The 15,507-nt window shown below is 38.9% G+C and overlaps 1 protein-coding gene across 4 annotated transcripts in view; it reads right to left on the minus strand.

Moving 5' to 3' along the window:
- zmp:0000001168 (signal-induced proliferation-associated protein 1) overlaps positions 1-15,507 on the minus strand; it is an 80,243-nt gene that overhangs the window by 31,193 nt on the left and 33,543 nt on the right. For all 4 annotated transcript variants that reach the window (XR_008906320.1, XM_056744454.1, XM_056744444.1 and 1 more), the window contains exons 6-11: positions 14,329-14,432; positions 6,194-6,351; positions 5,501-6,104; positions 5,047-5,321; positions 3,656-4,033; positions 3,426-3,555 (exon numbers count right to left, since the gene is read on the minus strand). Coding sequence is in view for 3 of the 4 variants with exons in the window: in XM_056744454.1 (XP_056600432.1) it covers positions 3,426-3,555; positions 3,656-4,033; positions 5,047-5,321; positions 5,501-6,104; positions 6,194-6,351; positions 14,329-14,432 (1,649 nt within the window). In the remaining variant the exon portion in view is untranslated. The remainder of the gene's footprint in view (positions 1-3,425; positions 3,556-3,655; positions 4,034-5,046; positions 5,322-5,500; positions 6,105-6,193; positions 6,352-14,328; positions 14,433-15,507) is intronic.

Consider the following 15,507-nt stretch of genomic DNA (forward strand, 5'->3'; position numbering starts at 1 on the left):
CAATGTAAAGAGTTTTGTAGTTTTTATGTTACCCAACATGCATTGCAGCATAAAGTTTTTTTTTCTCATTTTCTTAACAGTATGTTTATAAAAAAATTCAGTTTGCATATCTCAACAGATTCCACAATAGGTAATAGTCATGTAAACACAGCAAACATGTTACATCCCATTTCTCCTCCCATAACCCCCTTCCCCCCCAAAAAACGACAAAAAAAATCAGTGTTTGCTTTAGTTGGGCTCTTGACTCTTGAGTTTTCCTTAGCTGTCCGTGTGTCTTAAAACACATTATATAGTGGCAAAGAGAATTATGATCCCCTGGGGTCAAAAAGTGAAAGTTATTTAATTGCTATGCAGTTATTTAAAGTAATTTTGAGTATGTTCTGTTATTAAGAAGTGAATACAGAGTAATTTTACAGTTTGAAGAAATTAAAGCGGTGTTACAGACAATTAATAGAATAAAAGATTTTCTCAACACTGTTATATTTCTAAATCAGTTAGACATGAAGAATCGGTGTATGAATCTCAACAATGGTGACAATAAAAAATTGCTTAATGCTGCAATGCATGCTGGGTAACATCATAGAACAAATCAGATAACAAAAACAGACCCAGATACAAACAGTTTATACAAAGAGGGGATTTGAACCTTTATCATGACTGTGTCCTATAACCTGCTGCCTCTAGTGGGGAAATGTTAGGAATATCTAATGAGTGTCTTTGAGATGAGGATACAAAGCTTCTAATTTGAAGGTATTTGAAAAAAAATGGGTCTTCGGGATTTCGTATTCGTTTAAAATTGCTGTAAAGGACATAAATATTCCATCCTCATTGTACATGTCTTGCACTTTCCTTAACCCTTTTTCCTCCCATATCCGAAATCCTGCATCACATTTCCCTGGTTTCAAATTAACATTACCCCAGATGGGACTGAAACGTGACCAGGAGGAATTTATATCCATATATTTACAAGAATCAAACCAAATATTGATCATGTTCAAAACAATAGGGTTGTCTGTATGTTTTCTTAGGTATCTGTGGTCTGCCGAATATAAGTATAGGTGCAACGGCAATCTTGGTGTAACGGAACAGGATTCCAAATCCACCCAAGCAGGGGGATTTTCAGATGAGAAATAAAACAGCTGAGCTGCCCAATAATACCACTGGATGTTTGGGCATTTAAGTCCTCCTCGGTCAAATGGTAGTTATAATAAATTATTAATTCTAGTAAACAAATATGGGGGAGGGGATGAGGGGATATTTTGGAACAAATAAAGAAATTTAGAGAGTATATTCATTTTTAGGATATTTTATCCTGCCAATCATTGAGATGGGTAAAGATGTCCGGCGTTCTATTGAGGAAGTAGTAGCTTCCAAACTTGGGTTGTAATTTATCTGAGCTACCTTATTCACCTCATGCACAATTTTTATACCCAGGTATGTAAAATTATCCGTTAAGTTGAAGACAGAAGCATAACCTTGGCTATTTTTCCTCTCTGATTCGTTAAGAAACATTATAGAAGATTTTGTCTCAGACAAGCGCTAACGTTGAGCTCTGCTGATTTACAAATCCCAGCATGCATGGCAATTGATCTGTATGAATGTTATTGATAACAAACAACTATATCTAAACCTATTCAAATGTTCTCTCTCTTTCATGACACAAAAAACCTCTTATTAAAAACACTATTGTAAGTATTGAAAAAGGAAAAATAAGTGACATTGAAGAAAAATGTTTCCTCAATTCAAGCAAACACTGATCACAATAATGGTGATTGATGACATATTGAGATTTTTCAACAGGAAATGCCATTAACATTGACAAATCATATTTATTTTCCATTGATTCAATGGTTTTTATCTGCTCTCAGGGTAACCTTTTATATGTCGACCTAGCTTTATGCACTGTAGTCCCTTCAGCAGATACATTTAATTAGTGTTATTTTTGGTGGTCAAAAAGACATTGGTGTGTGGATGTCAAGTGGACTTAAAATTTTGACATCAGTCTGTTTTGCATTTTTTTATGTCAATTTGAAGTCAATGTGACCACTAGGAAAATAATGCGGTCTTGACATGATTTTAATTCACTAGCTAATGTAATTTACTTGCAATCTATATATTTACATCACAGGCAACAATATTGAAGCGAGGAAGGCGTGACGGGAGCCGTGGGGCGGGGCCGGTGGCATGAGTGATAGTGGAAATCAGCTGTGCGCACACCGGTCCCGTATCTCCCACGGAGGAGTTCGTAAGCATTGGGTATTTATGTTGTATTTATGTTCTTGTGGCCGACAGTCGACTGTGAAGTGGCTACCGGCATTTTACTTCCGTATTATTGTTTATTTACTTTGATTGAAGTGGTCTAAATGTTCACCGGTTCCCGCCTCCTTCCCTTTTTCTTTTATTGAACCGTATTACAAACATGTTGTCACAGTGATGGCACCATGAGCTTTCAGAATACTCATATTGAGGTTTAAAATATAGCCGCACAGCAAACTCATTGTGTGCTCATGTTACATTCACCAATGTGACATGGTGAAACTTTATCTTACTCTTTAATAAATAATAATCGCATTGCCAAGCATTTTCGCAGTCTTGAGCCCTGATTGATCTCAACAGTGGAAACAACAAACAGACTGATTGAGATAAACAGATCCAAACCAATGTATGCTGGGAGTCGTGAACGAGTTTTGTACGTTTCCTGTAGCTCAGTGGTAAGAGCAGGGTGGTAGCAACGCCAAGGTCATGAGTAAGATCCCAGGGATTGCACATTCTTAGAAACAAATGTATAGTATAATAAAATGTAAGTCGCTTTGGATAAAAGCGTCTGCCAAATGCATAAATATACTATGATGTTACCCAGTATGCATTGAGGCATGATTGTTGATTATCGTCGTTGTTGAGATACATCAAGTGATTACGTATGTCCAAACTCTGCTATTGTTAACTTTTTTCTAATTCCTAGTACAAATTTCACATAATGCAATTAAACACATTGATATGATAATGTACTCCTGAGATAGGCGCAGGCTCCCCGTGACCCGAGGTAGTTCGGATAAGCGGTAGAAAATGGATGGATGGATGGATATGATAATGTTTAACACATGGAAACACAGATCACAATAATAGCGGTTTGTTACAATTTAAGAAAATGTTCAACATTAATTGCAGGTGCAAAAGTTACAGTATATTCATTCACTGCCATCAGCATTGACAAATCATCAGTTTTTTAACATTGATTCAATGTTTGTTGCTATCAGGGACATCAATCCTGTATAATATACAAGTTTAAACCTTTAATTATTTGAAACTAGCAACTTTCACAAGCAAGATTGAACTAATCTGTGCTTAATTTCAGTGTTTTTAAAGGTAACATCAAATTTTATTAGGTGCTAGTGGCGCTAATGACAACACATAGCATTACTTACCTCTTCCCCCTGCTCCTGAGACACTTTTGGTTTGACTGCCAGTATGAGGTCAGGGGTTGCGTCCCTAAACTCTCCGGGGTTTTCATAGATGTGCTTGTTTCTTTTTTGCCCCACATTGTCATATACATGCCTGGCATAGACAAATAAATTAAGATTATGGTTATAATTTCATACACAGTATGGTTACAATTTGAGCTTCTCAAGCAAGCAGCAAAAACAAATCTGTGTACCCTTCAAGAATATCTTTGTATGTGGAGTGTCTTTCTAGTGAGCAGCTTCGTGTGATGGAGAAGGGGATGATCTCAGGAATCTGACTTTGTACGCCGTCCTGTAGGGATGTTGCCCGCAAAAGAGCCAAGTTTGGTGAAGTGAGTAACAATTCTGAATCCCTGGGCCCTGGAATTTCCATCTCTTCTCCAAGAGGCTGCTTCTTGTGAATTTCAGTTTCACCATCTGTTATTTCATTTTGGTTCTCTTTCGTGACTTCTTTTTCCCCTTCATCGCCATTCTCTCCTCTCTCATCCAGGACCCAGGCCTCATCAGACTGTCCCTCTCCAGACTTGCCCTCTGCGTCCTGAATGGCTTTCTGGTAGAGCTCTGAGAAACTCCTGCGCACACACACACGAACACACAGAAAGCCAAAAATATTATTTATTATAAAGACCATACACCATTTTTTCCCATTATGGAATAACCTAATATCCAACTTATACTATTACACTCTATAAACACACACATATAAGGAAATACATTTCTTATATTTATCAAACATTTACAATACACATGTTTCATATTTTAAAACATAGCCAGTTTACAATAGCATTGGCACACCTGCTCAAACTTAAGCACTTAGTGAACAGTTCTTATCGTCGGTTTGCGAACAAATCGTTCTTTTGAGCCGGTTCTTTTCAGTGAACTGGTGAACACTTACAGGTTGTGACATGATGACACACTAGACATGATGCACACGCATCAGGAACAAGGGACATTGTTTTGGGGGAGGAGAGTGAAATTTTCGCGGCAATCCCATCAAAACCTAGGCAGGGACTATATCTAATGACGAAGGTACTTGGTTAGGGGCTCGGACCAGGTCACGTCTCGTTTGAGGGAGGCGACTCCCTTTTTTACAAGCCAATAACTTTGTTATTCTTCAAACTTGGCAGACTGCTTACTTTCAAACTTACTCTGTAAAGTAATTTTTTAAGTTGGTATAGGTTTTTTTTTTGGTGCAGCTTACTTTTTGTGATGAATAATAAAAATGAGACATTTCACAAACATTTGACCATGACTGATTTGAATATTCTGGATCACGAATGGAAGAATACTGTAACTTCTTGAAGGATACGAGGGATTTAGCAAAGAGTGCAAAATGATATTGATTCAATGTAACTAACATTGACAAAATAACAATTCTTAACACTGATTCAACGGTTGTCAAATTCTTATTTAAAAATATTATAAATAAATGAAATAAAAATGCAGTTAAAATAAAAAACTAATAAACACATTTAATCAATCTTTTTTTTTTTATCAAGTCGTTTAGTCATTTATTTATTTTTGTATTCTTTCATGCATGTTTTTTATAGGTCTTGTCCTCAATACGCATAAACCAACCCCCTACCTGCGTGGTTTCCCATTCTCGTCTGGAGGTATGACAGTGATGTGGACCTTTTGTGCAGTGCGAAGGAGTCTACTTCTCTCTTCCTTGGTCAGATGTATGAGGACCTGGCCACACAGACGAACTACACGAGCTCCCAACTGCAGCCCCCCGCTCTCAGCATATCCAAACCGCTTGAGCTCTGTCACAAAGCCTTCTTCGCTCATCATGAAGCCGGGCTGGCCTACTCCGTCTCGCAAGGGGGTGATTTCACGTGCCTCACAGCCTCTTGTTACCAGCTAAGATATTATAGTATAAGTATCAGTACCAGTGTAAGTGACATTTTGAAATTGTATATACAATCAAATCCTCAATGTGTTATAACAGCTGTGGTTTTAATACGTTTGACATTAAAACCCAAAAGTATTAAAAACTCCTGGCAACATGACTCTCTTGCCCCATGTCAGATTTTCCTCACCTCCAATCTTTGGACCACCTCCTTAATATCCTCCACCTGGACATCTGGCACTTTCACAGTTACCACCTCACCCCTCTCGTAGAAAATGTCCAGGGAAGGTCCACCTTGATCTCCTGATTCAGTCACTGCCTTCCAGCCAATCACATCACGACAGCTGCAGTTGAAAACTACCCTTCGTGTTGACCGCTCAATGAGCACCACTGACTCTGCTGACACGCCCAGCAAGCAGGCCAGGATAAGTCCATTGCACTTTTCATCCTGAATGGCTGTGACAGCCCACACTAAAGCCCCTGCGCTATGAAGCTCTGCCCCTTTAGCGCCCTTGAACTTTTCTTTACGTTTTCCCCCAAGGGACAGCAATGGGAATTTGGTGGAAGAATCAATGGGAGTGGTGGTGACATAGTTTTGTGCGAGGTCTTTCAGATACTCTTGCCGTGTACGTGTTGCCATAGAGCGGAATTTCTCTGACTTCTCAGCTGAGTTTTCTGCATTAATGGCTTTGGCAAGGATAAAGTCACGGAAGGCAGGAGAACGTGGAAAGTGTGCGTGTTTAGGGAAGAGGGGACCAAAGAGAGGAATGTCCTTGGAACGGGTTACTGCAACTCTAAGGAAATAAGATTTAAAGACCCATTTAATAAGTTTTCAGTAATATTTAGGTCCATGTTTTAAATTATGTTTTGTCTACTTTCTTACCTGTAGTAGGTGTTGTCAGTGCAAGGCTCATGCACTTGGACAATGATAAAAACATGCTGGAAGTGAGAACGGATGGATTTTGGGGTAAACGGCAAGGCGCCTGGCTCCTGGAAGACTATTGTGACTATATCATTTCCTATGTGCCTCTTCCTCAGTAACTAAGACAAAAAGACAAAAGAAATATAGGTTTACAAAGCCCAAAACAAAGGGAAATCATCTGTTCATTTCAAAGTCTACTTCTTAGATCCTAGCTCATAATATCCATTTCACATTTAATCCAAAAGTGAAGATTTGCTATTATATATATATATATATATATATATATATATATATATATACAAAAAGTTTTAAATTGTCTTTTTAATTTCCTTGGTGAAACTATGCAAAAATGACATAAAATAACACAATATTAACTTCTTATTAATTGAGCTTTTGTATGCAAAATAATGCTTGATTTATGTAATATTTCTTCTTTAATACAGCTCAACACAAACTTAAAAAAAATGTACATTACAAAATCGCTTTCTCCTTTATTAATGCACAATGTTCAAACTGAAACATTACAGTAAGCCATGAGCAAAAGAAGACATTTAAGTAATGAATCCAACTGAAGCAAACACTGATCACTGATTAGTGATAATAACCATATAGCAGTTATCTAATTAAATGTTTGGCATGGTTTTGTGGTCTTTATGTTTGAGACATTGTATTGAACATGTGTTGTACAGTCTGAGATTAAAGCAATCATACTTCTATCAATTAGTTGCTGAATCATTCTGACATCAAGTATCAGTTTATGAAACTCAACAATGGTGACAATCAGCAAAAGTAAGCATCGTGCTGCGTAACATTATAGTACAAAATTCATTCATGGCTCCCAGCAGGCTTTTGATCTGTTTATTTGAACTAGTTTGATGATTGTCACCAATGTTGAAATCTAAGTGTGTCAGTAAAGCTATTTATTTTGTCACAGTATCACTACACTTGTAAACTGGAACATTAAATTAGTCATGAAAAACCAGCTTCAATATTATTTAATTTAATTTAACATCTTTAACATAACTTGACACACACATATCTAAAGCAAACACTGATCACAATAATGATGATTTGTTGAAATGTATACATTTTTATTTGAACCAAGCCATAAACATAATTTGATGAAAACTAAGTTAATTGCTTAACTTGCTGCAACTGAAGCAAACACTGATCACAATAATGGTGCCGCAACAACAATAGCCAACAGTTAAAACTTCTGTTAGTTTTCAATAAGAACATTTGTAGACCTACAACAGAAAGAAAGTGAAAGTGGTGTTGTAGTAATGGTGTTCGTAGAGTTGTTTAATGGTAAGATTTAACAGAAAAACTGGTTCCCAGATAACTTAAGATACAGAAATCAGAATCAGTTAGAGCTTTATTTTTCAAGTATGTTTGCACATACAAGGAATTTGTATGTGCAAACACAGAGACTATAACACAGTACACAGATGATTTAAATAAGGGCCTTTGGGTATAAAAATATAAGAAATACAATACAATAACGTAAGATAAAGATATAGAGAGTAAAGCTATGTTTGTATGTAAATATGTACATGTACAAAATAAGAATAGACTATTGTACAAGGTATGTGCTATATACAGCATAATGAATGAAATATAATTTACAGAAAAGTTGTATAAAAATAGATAGTGTAGTACCTGGAGGACACAATTAATATTGCACTTAATTATTATTGCACAAAGTTATTAATTGCATGGTGGGTAAAAAAACATTTAACTTTACAAGAGGTAGATAAGGGAAGAAGCTGTTTCTGTGTCTGGTTGTTTTGGTCGTCAGTGCTCTTTAGCGCCGACCAGACGGCAGCATTGTGAAGAAATTATGGCTTTGATGTGAGAGGTCCAGGGTGATTTGCTGAGACCTTTTCCTCACTCTGGATGTATATAAATGTGGATGTGAGTTCTTGGAGGGTGGACAGGGGAGCACCAATGATCTTCTCAGCAGTCCGAACCATCCTCTGTAGTCTTCTGATATCTGACTTTGTGGCTGAGCCAAACCAGACAGTGATGGATGTGCAGAGGACAGACTCTATGACTGCTTAATAAAACCGTTTTAATAGAGTTTGTGGTATGTTGAACTTCTTCAGCTGATGTAGGAAGTACAACATCTGCTGGGCATCTTCAGCAAGGGAGCCAATGTGATTGTCCCACTTCAGGTTCTGAGAGATGGTGGTGCCCAGGAACCTAAATGACTCCACTGCTGCCACAGTGCTGTTAATGATGGTGAAAGGGGGGAGTGCAGGGGGGTTTAAGCTTGTTCAGCTCCAAGCTGTTATGACTGCACCAGACAGCCAGCTGGTTAACCCTCCTTTCTCTACGCAGACTCATCACCATCCTGGATGAGGCTAATGATTGTGTTGTCGTATGCAAACTTCAGAAGTCTGACAGAAGTGACATGGGCAGTGCCCTCATTTATGTGTTGGGAGAGAACGCACCCCTGGGGGGTGCCAGTCATAGTTACCAACTCTCGCGAGACAAATAAGCAACCTCGGCTTTAAAAACAAGCCCAAAACAAGCCCAATATAATTCAATATTTTTTTTACCATTGTTCTAATTTATCATTAACTATTAGTGAGCCTGCAATATTTAAACTGGAAATTCTCGTTTATTTTAAAATGAAGAGCAGAAGATATTTAACAAAAATCAGCAAACGGCAACAAAACGTGAGGGCACGCGCTCTAACCACTCATCTTCGATGACCTGTGAGCAGAATAGTGTTTGAGAGATGGAAAAGAAGAAAAAGGAATGAGCCTTAAAGGGCTTTGTTATACTTGTTTCCATACTTGGACCATTTTATTGGTGCCATTGATTTCTCAAATTTACATGTTTTATTTATGTCCATCTAAATTTCATCGCTTGGATTGCAACGTCACGCGACTGCTCTTTGAATTAGATTTTTCTCCAATGAGGGGAGAGGGGGAGGAGGGGGCTGAACAATTTGACGAAATACGTTGCAGAATTTATATTACTTCATTGATTTGCAATTAGCTGTAATCTGAAAGAGTCAATCAATGCATGCGTGTAAAACTGTGACCATAGATTTAAAGAAATTAAGTTGCTTGTCAAATTTTCCTAACAATCAACAAATATTTTTTAAATAAGCCCAAAAAAATGCAACACGCGATTTATGATTTTTTAACGCAACTTCATAAAAAATCAAGGACAAAGGCGCGGATTATAAGCGGACTTGGCAACTATGGTGCCAGTGCTGATTGTGCAGGTGCTGGATGTGAATTTACCCATTTTGACTAACTGCTGCCTGTCTGTCAGAAAGCTAGTGATCCACTGACAGATAGAATCAGGAACAGATAGCTGGGTTAACTTGGTCTGGAGCAGTGATGGGATGATGGTGTTGAAACGGAGCAGAAGTCCACAAACAGGATCCTCACATAGGACCCTGGTCTATCCAGATGTTTCAGGACAAAATGCAGCCCCATGTTAACTGCATCCTCAACAGACCTGTTTGTTTTGTAGGAAAACTGTAGTGGGTCCAGTGAGGGTTCTGTGATGTCCTTCAGATAAGCCAGTATCAGTCTCTCGAATGACTTCAGGACCACAGATGTGAGAGCGACGGGTCTGTATTCATTTAGTCCTGTTATTTTGGGTTTCTTTTAGATGGGGATTACGGTGGAGCACTTGAAACAGGAAGGAACTCCAGTGATCTGTTGAAGATCTGTGAGAAGATGAAGGTTGAATAGCACAGCTTTTAAGGCTGGGAGAAACCATTTTGGCCTGGTGCTTTTTTGTCTTTTGTTTCCTAAAGACTTGGCACACATCCTCTTCACTGATCTGAAGTGCAAGAGGTGTGGTGACTGACATTCTCCCTACACAACACCTTTCACTTTCAGAGTTGGTGTGAAGTTAGCATTTTCAAATTTGCAGTAAAAGTCATTCAGATCATTGACCAGGTGTTGATTGATCAGTGTTCTTTTAAAAGTTTATCTGTTGTTTTTTCATGCTACCATTTTTTTTAAAGTCATCCATTTTGATTTAAATTTCTTTTTTTTTACAGAAATTATTTCATTCTACAGTGAAAACATAATATTTTATTGTATTTTATTGTATACATATAACTTTGAAAACACAAGTTATCTTGAGTTCACAGTTTAAACATGTCAAATGTCTACACTTGTTTCTATTATTGGTAAACAGTGATGTCACCATGAGTTTACAGAATACTCACGATGAGGTCAAAAATGTAACCTCACAGCAAACTCACTTTGTACTCAAACTGTGATCTTACTCTTGTACTCTGATCTTAGAGGTTTAGATGTGACTGGTTTGTAATATGAAGTCACCATTATGTTGATCAGTGTTTGCTTTATTTGAGCTCTTGACTCTCCAACGGTGGACTTCTCTTCCTCTGGCTTCTGTAACTTTGTATACTTTATTGTGCACATTTGTTATGTTGAGTAATACCAAAATGATATTATTATAAAGGGTAAATGTTGATGAGAACAGTGTTGTGCTGTTAAAGTGTGATAGTAGAGTGTGAGATTCAGCTGTTTTGAGACAACTATGTATTACAAAGGTCTTCTAAATGAGCATTTATAAACATTGGAATATATTTATAATTAAGACTCAAATACATCACGACTCAGTGTATGAACCTCATCAATGGTACAAATAAACTGAGAAGCTTCATGCTGCAATGCACGCTGGGAGTCATTAATGAGTTCTGAACTATGATATGAAAGTTTTCATTTTGCTTACTGTCACCATTGTTGAGTTTAATATGCTGATTCTTGCAAAAGATATGTGCAAAATTCATTTAAAAGACCTTTGAAATATCTGGTCATCTCAAACCAACAGAATCTCACTCTCTACTATCTCACTGTAACACAATTCAATAAAATGGAAGGAAGGAGGCGGGAACCGGCAAACATTTAAACATTTAATAAATTAATATAACAGCCGGCGGCCCCTCACGGACGACCGCCGGCGAACAAAACATGAACATGAACATAAATATAAATACAAACACAACATAAGTTCGGGCCCGGTCCTCTCTCCTCGACGGTCCGGTCGCTCGTTCCTTTTATGCTCCCATCTCCTACGTGATTCGAGCCCGGTGTGCGCACAGCTGGCGCTAATTCACAATTACTCACCGGACTCGAACCACGGTCTCGCCCCGCCTACTCTACTACATACCCCCATCACCCCTCACAGGCCGGGGGGTACCCCCGCGACTGTGCAAGCTCCCTCCCCCTCCCTCCCTCGGGGGGGGTGGGGTGGGGGGTATGCAGCGACGAGACGAGACAACGGAGACGGGAGCCCTCGGAGCGACCGGAAAGAGAGAGGGGAGAGAGGAAAAAAAAAATCCGGTTCCCCGACATGCTGCCGCTCGTTCCTCAACCAGCCGGAGTACTCTCCTTCGCGGTGCCTTGCGGTGGCCCTGGGGCTTCGGTGGACGGCTCGACCGTCCGCCCCTTGGCGGCCGGCGGTGGCTCCTCCTTTATCCGGGAGTCGGGGCGGGTTCCCCGTCCCCTGTTCCTCCCCCTTGGGCGGACGGACGCAGGCTCCGGCCTCTGGCAGGCGGTGGCTCACCCGGCACTTCCGCCCCCTGCTCCTCCCCCTCGGGGGACGGACACAGGCTCCGGCCTCTGGCGGACGGCGGCAACCCCCCCGCTCCCACTTGGACGAAAGCCACCCCACCTCGACCCAGGGGCGCGGCAGCAAAGGTCGCCGTTCCACCGAAGTTTTGACGGTGGCCGCACTGTGCACTTCCGTTTCCCCAGAGCCACCGGACTCGAACCACGGTCTCGCCCCGCCTACTCTACTACACTCACAAACTGACAGTTTTCTCATCAACAAATACCAATAATTATAGTACCATCCAGGATTCTGTTGGTATAACTTGATATTACAAATGTGCTCTACAAGAGTGATCACACAGTTACAGCAGCCAGACCAAGAGAGGTCAAACACTTTAGAGTCAAGAGCTCATCTAAACCAAACACTCATCAACATAATGGTGAATTCAAATGACAAACCAGTCACACCTCACCAGTAAGGGTAAGATCCCAGTTTTACATTTATATACAGCTGGGAAAATAAGTATTTGACACATCAGCATTTTTATCAGTAAGGGGATTTCTAAGTGGGCTATTGACACAAAATTTCCTATATATAAATGTAAAAAAAAAATGTGAAATGCATGGCAGCACAAGGTACCAAACATTTACTATCAACATTAAAATAGCTGTACACTGTGGACTAAAGTAACTTGCACTGCAAAAATGTCTGAGAAATTAACAGTGAAATTCTGCAGAATTTACAGAAGTTTTCTGACAACCAGTTTTTTTTGGAAAAAACTCACCAATAATCAACTCCACAAACACTATTACAAAATTCACATATAACAACACCACTTAGACTTTCTTTTTGTTTAATGTATACCAAAGCTCTTAGCCTCGGGCTTCTACCTGTGAGACCAAAATCAAGTTAGGTCTCCACTCCCTGGCTTAAAAAACGCCCTAAACACGCCTCTCTGGACTGAACGTCAGGCAAACCCACCTACTCAAGCAAGAAGAAGAAAGTTTAGTCCGAAACGAGAGAAGATGGAGCACAATCGAATCATTGCAAAACAAACATGACAGAACAATGGTGATTTTTTTAAAGTTCCATGTTTTTTCAACTGTTATTGAGGGTGCAAAAGTGATATTGATTCAATGCCATAACATTGACAAATCAACTATTTTAAACATTGATTCAATGGTTGTTTACTAACTGGGTAAAATTGCCTAAAATTACAATCTACCAGAAAAATTTGCAATAATACCAAAACATGGAGAAAAACGTGCATGTGTGTTGTTATATGCAAGTTGTTTATATTTATGTATTAAACTAAATCAGCAATCTCCAAGGACTATGAACCGGGATAGCCAGTTATCGTCTCGCATATTAAAATAGTACTGCTGCAACTACAGAGACAATAATTACTGTAAACTGTGAGATTCATCTGAAATAATAGATATTTAGCTCTGTCCAATATTATTTTGGTTCTGGGTGACTATAGGTTGTGGTTGTCAACAGGTGAATTGCCCATCATCACAAGCGTCTGGCTGGACTGGGAAGAGCATCAGGCAGGAACCAGAGCTTTGCAACTTCTGGTCCTCTAGGGCAGCGGTTCTCAATCCTGGTCCTCGCGACCCACCGCTCTGCATATTTTGTGTATCTCTCTTGTTTAACACACCTGATTTAAATCTCTAGCTCATTAGAAGAGATCTTAATGAATGAACCGCGTTCCGATTGACGTGCTCCCTGAACTGTGTTCATTGCTCTCTACTCCCTGCACACATGAAATCGGCTGACGTTAATTTAAGAACACGAAGAACAAAATTTACTACGGAAGATTGAAGGGTAATTTAAAAGTAATTTTGAGATTTGCGCAACATTATCCACATTTCGAACGGGATTTATGGCAGAATATCTAGTGATGTTTACTTCGCAGGGCTCTTATGGGCGTATTAAACAAACCTCCGAAGCGGTAGGAGAAGCATACAAAATATGCAGAGCAGGGGGTCGCGAGGACCAGGATTGGGAACCGCTGCTCTAGGGAGCCTAGGTTTTGGCTACAGTTGCCATCAGGTGGAGTTCCCTTCATCACGAGCGATTGGCTGAACTGGTTCATTTTTTGATTGTCACCATTATTGAGTTTTATACACTGATTCTTGATGTCTAATTGATTCAGCTGATATTTATCGGAAGTAAGACTGCTGTTATACTGCTTTAATCTCAACCTTTGCAATATTTGCACATAAAGAACACTATACACCCCCAAGGCCCAACAATAACCACTTGAAACTAAAACACTAGAGCAAAATCACAAAATTAAGTTAGCCCAAAGTTCAAGTAATTTTTTAAGTTAGTCCTAAGTTTCATTCGTTTCAATGTTATAATTTCCCTCACAGCTTGAAGTTTTAAACTGCAAAGCCGTTTACGTGCTTTTCCCTTGTTTTTTTATGGAATTTTACTTGCATCTACAGCTGCATCTAAAGTCTTCAATTTTCTCACATGTGTGCATGTGTCTTTATACATATAAATCACATATTATATAATACATGATGTCCACTTACCTGTTGTGTATTGTTGGGTGTGTATGGAAGCATGGTGGAGACATGAAACATAATTTTGTAATCCTTGTAGCAAGTATACAGAGAGTGTGTACCAGTGGAGTCCGCTGAAAATAAATGCATAATTATTCAACTCATTATTATGATTTGAAATCTCTTTTTAATCTGCATTTTTTTGCACCTACTGTGCACAAACATTGCTCTCCCTGCAAAGTACGAAACGTACCATTAAGAGGATACTATTCTTTTATCAATTACTCACCCTTATATTATTCCAAACCTGTTTGTCTTTATTTTTTTCTGCAGATAACAAAGAAGATATTATAACTACATTGGACCCCGTTGACTTCCATTTTATGGAGCCAAAACTGGGCATCCCTCAAAATATCTTATTTGGTTTTCCCCAGAAGAAAGAGTCATATACAAGTTTTGAATGACATGAGGATAAATAAATGACAGCATCGTCATTGTTGGTAGTAAAATTCATTTAATATTGTATTATACCATGGTCTGTCTGAATACTCGATTTTGGCTGGAAGGTATGCATTAAAACTGTTTCATGCACAGGTGGTTCCAGTCAGTTTGATCACAATTCGAAATGAACGCACAGCCTTGTATAATGTTATCATATAACACAGACGTGTGCTCAATGAAACAGTACCGAAAATGTTGTTAATGTTGACGGGACAAAAATAAACAACCTTGGAAATCTTTGCCCAACCAGTAATCTGTCAGTTTCGAGAGTTGGCGATTGTGTTTTGGAATGATCACCCTTCTTCTTTTTTATTTTCATGGCAGTTTAGCTGTTTTGGCCCATATTTAAAAGCGACCATCCGGGAAAAGTAGGCAGATTCTCTCTCTCTCTCTCTGAATGTTTTTAAGCCACCATTATTGTGATCAGTGTTTACTTTAGTTGGTCTCTCGATACTTGACGTTTTCCAGTGACTAATCTTTCAGCATAAACAAGGATGTTTGAAGAAGAACACCGCTTTGGAACAAAGGAACGAGATTAGATTAGATGGGATAGATGGTTGAATGAAAGTTGTTAGGCAATAAAGACAATTTTAGTAAATAAAATGGGCCTCACAGTTATCATTCCATTTCCTTGACACTGTAGATATCTACACTTATTATGCAAACCTCAACAATGGTGACAAACATCAAACTAATTCAGATAAACCG

The sequence above is a fragment of the Triplophysa dalaica genome, chromosome 1, assembly GCF_015846415.1.
Source record: "Triplophysa dalaica isolate WHDGS20190420 chromosome 1, ASM1584641v1, whole genome shotgun sequence".
Taxonomy (NCBI): domain Eukaryota; kingdom Metazoa; phylum Chordata; class Actinopteri; order Cypriniformes; family Nemacheilidae; genus Triplophysa; species Triplophysa dalaica.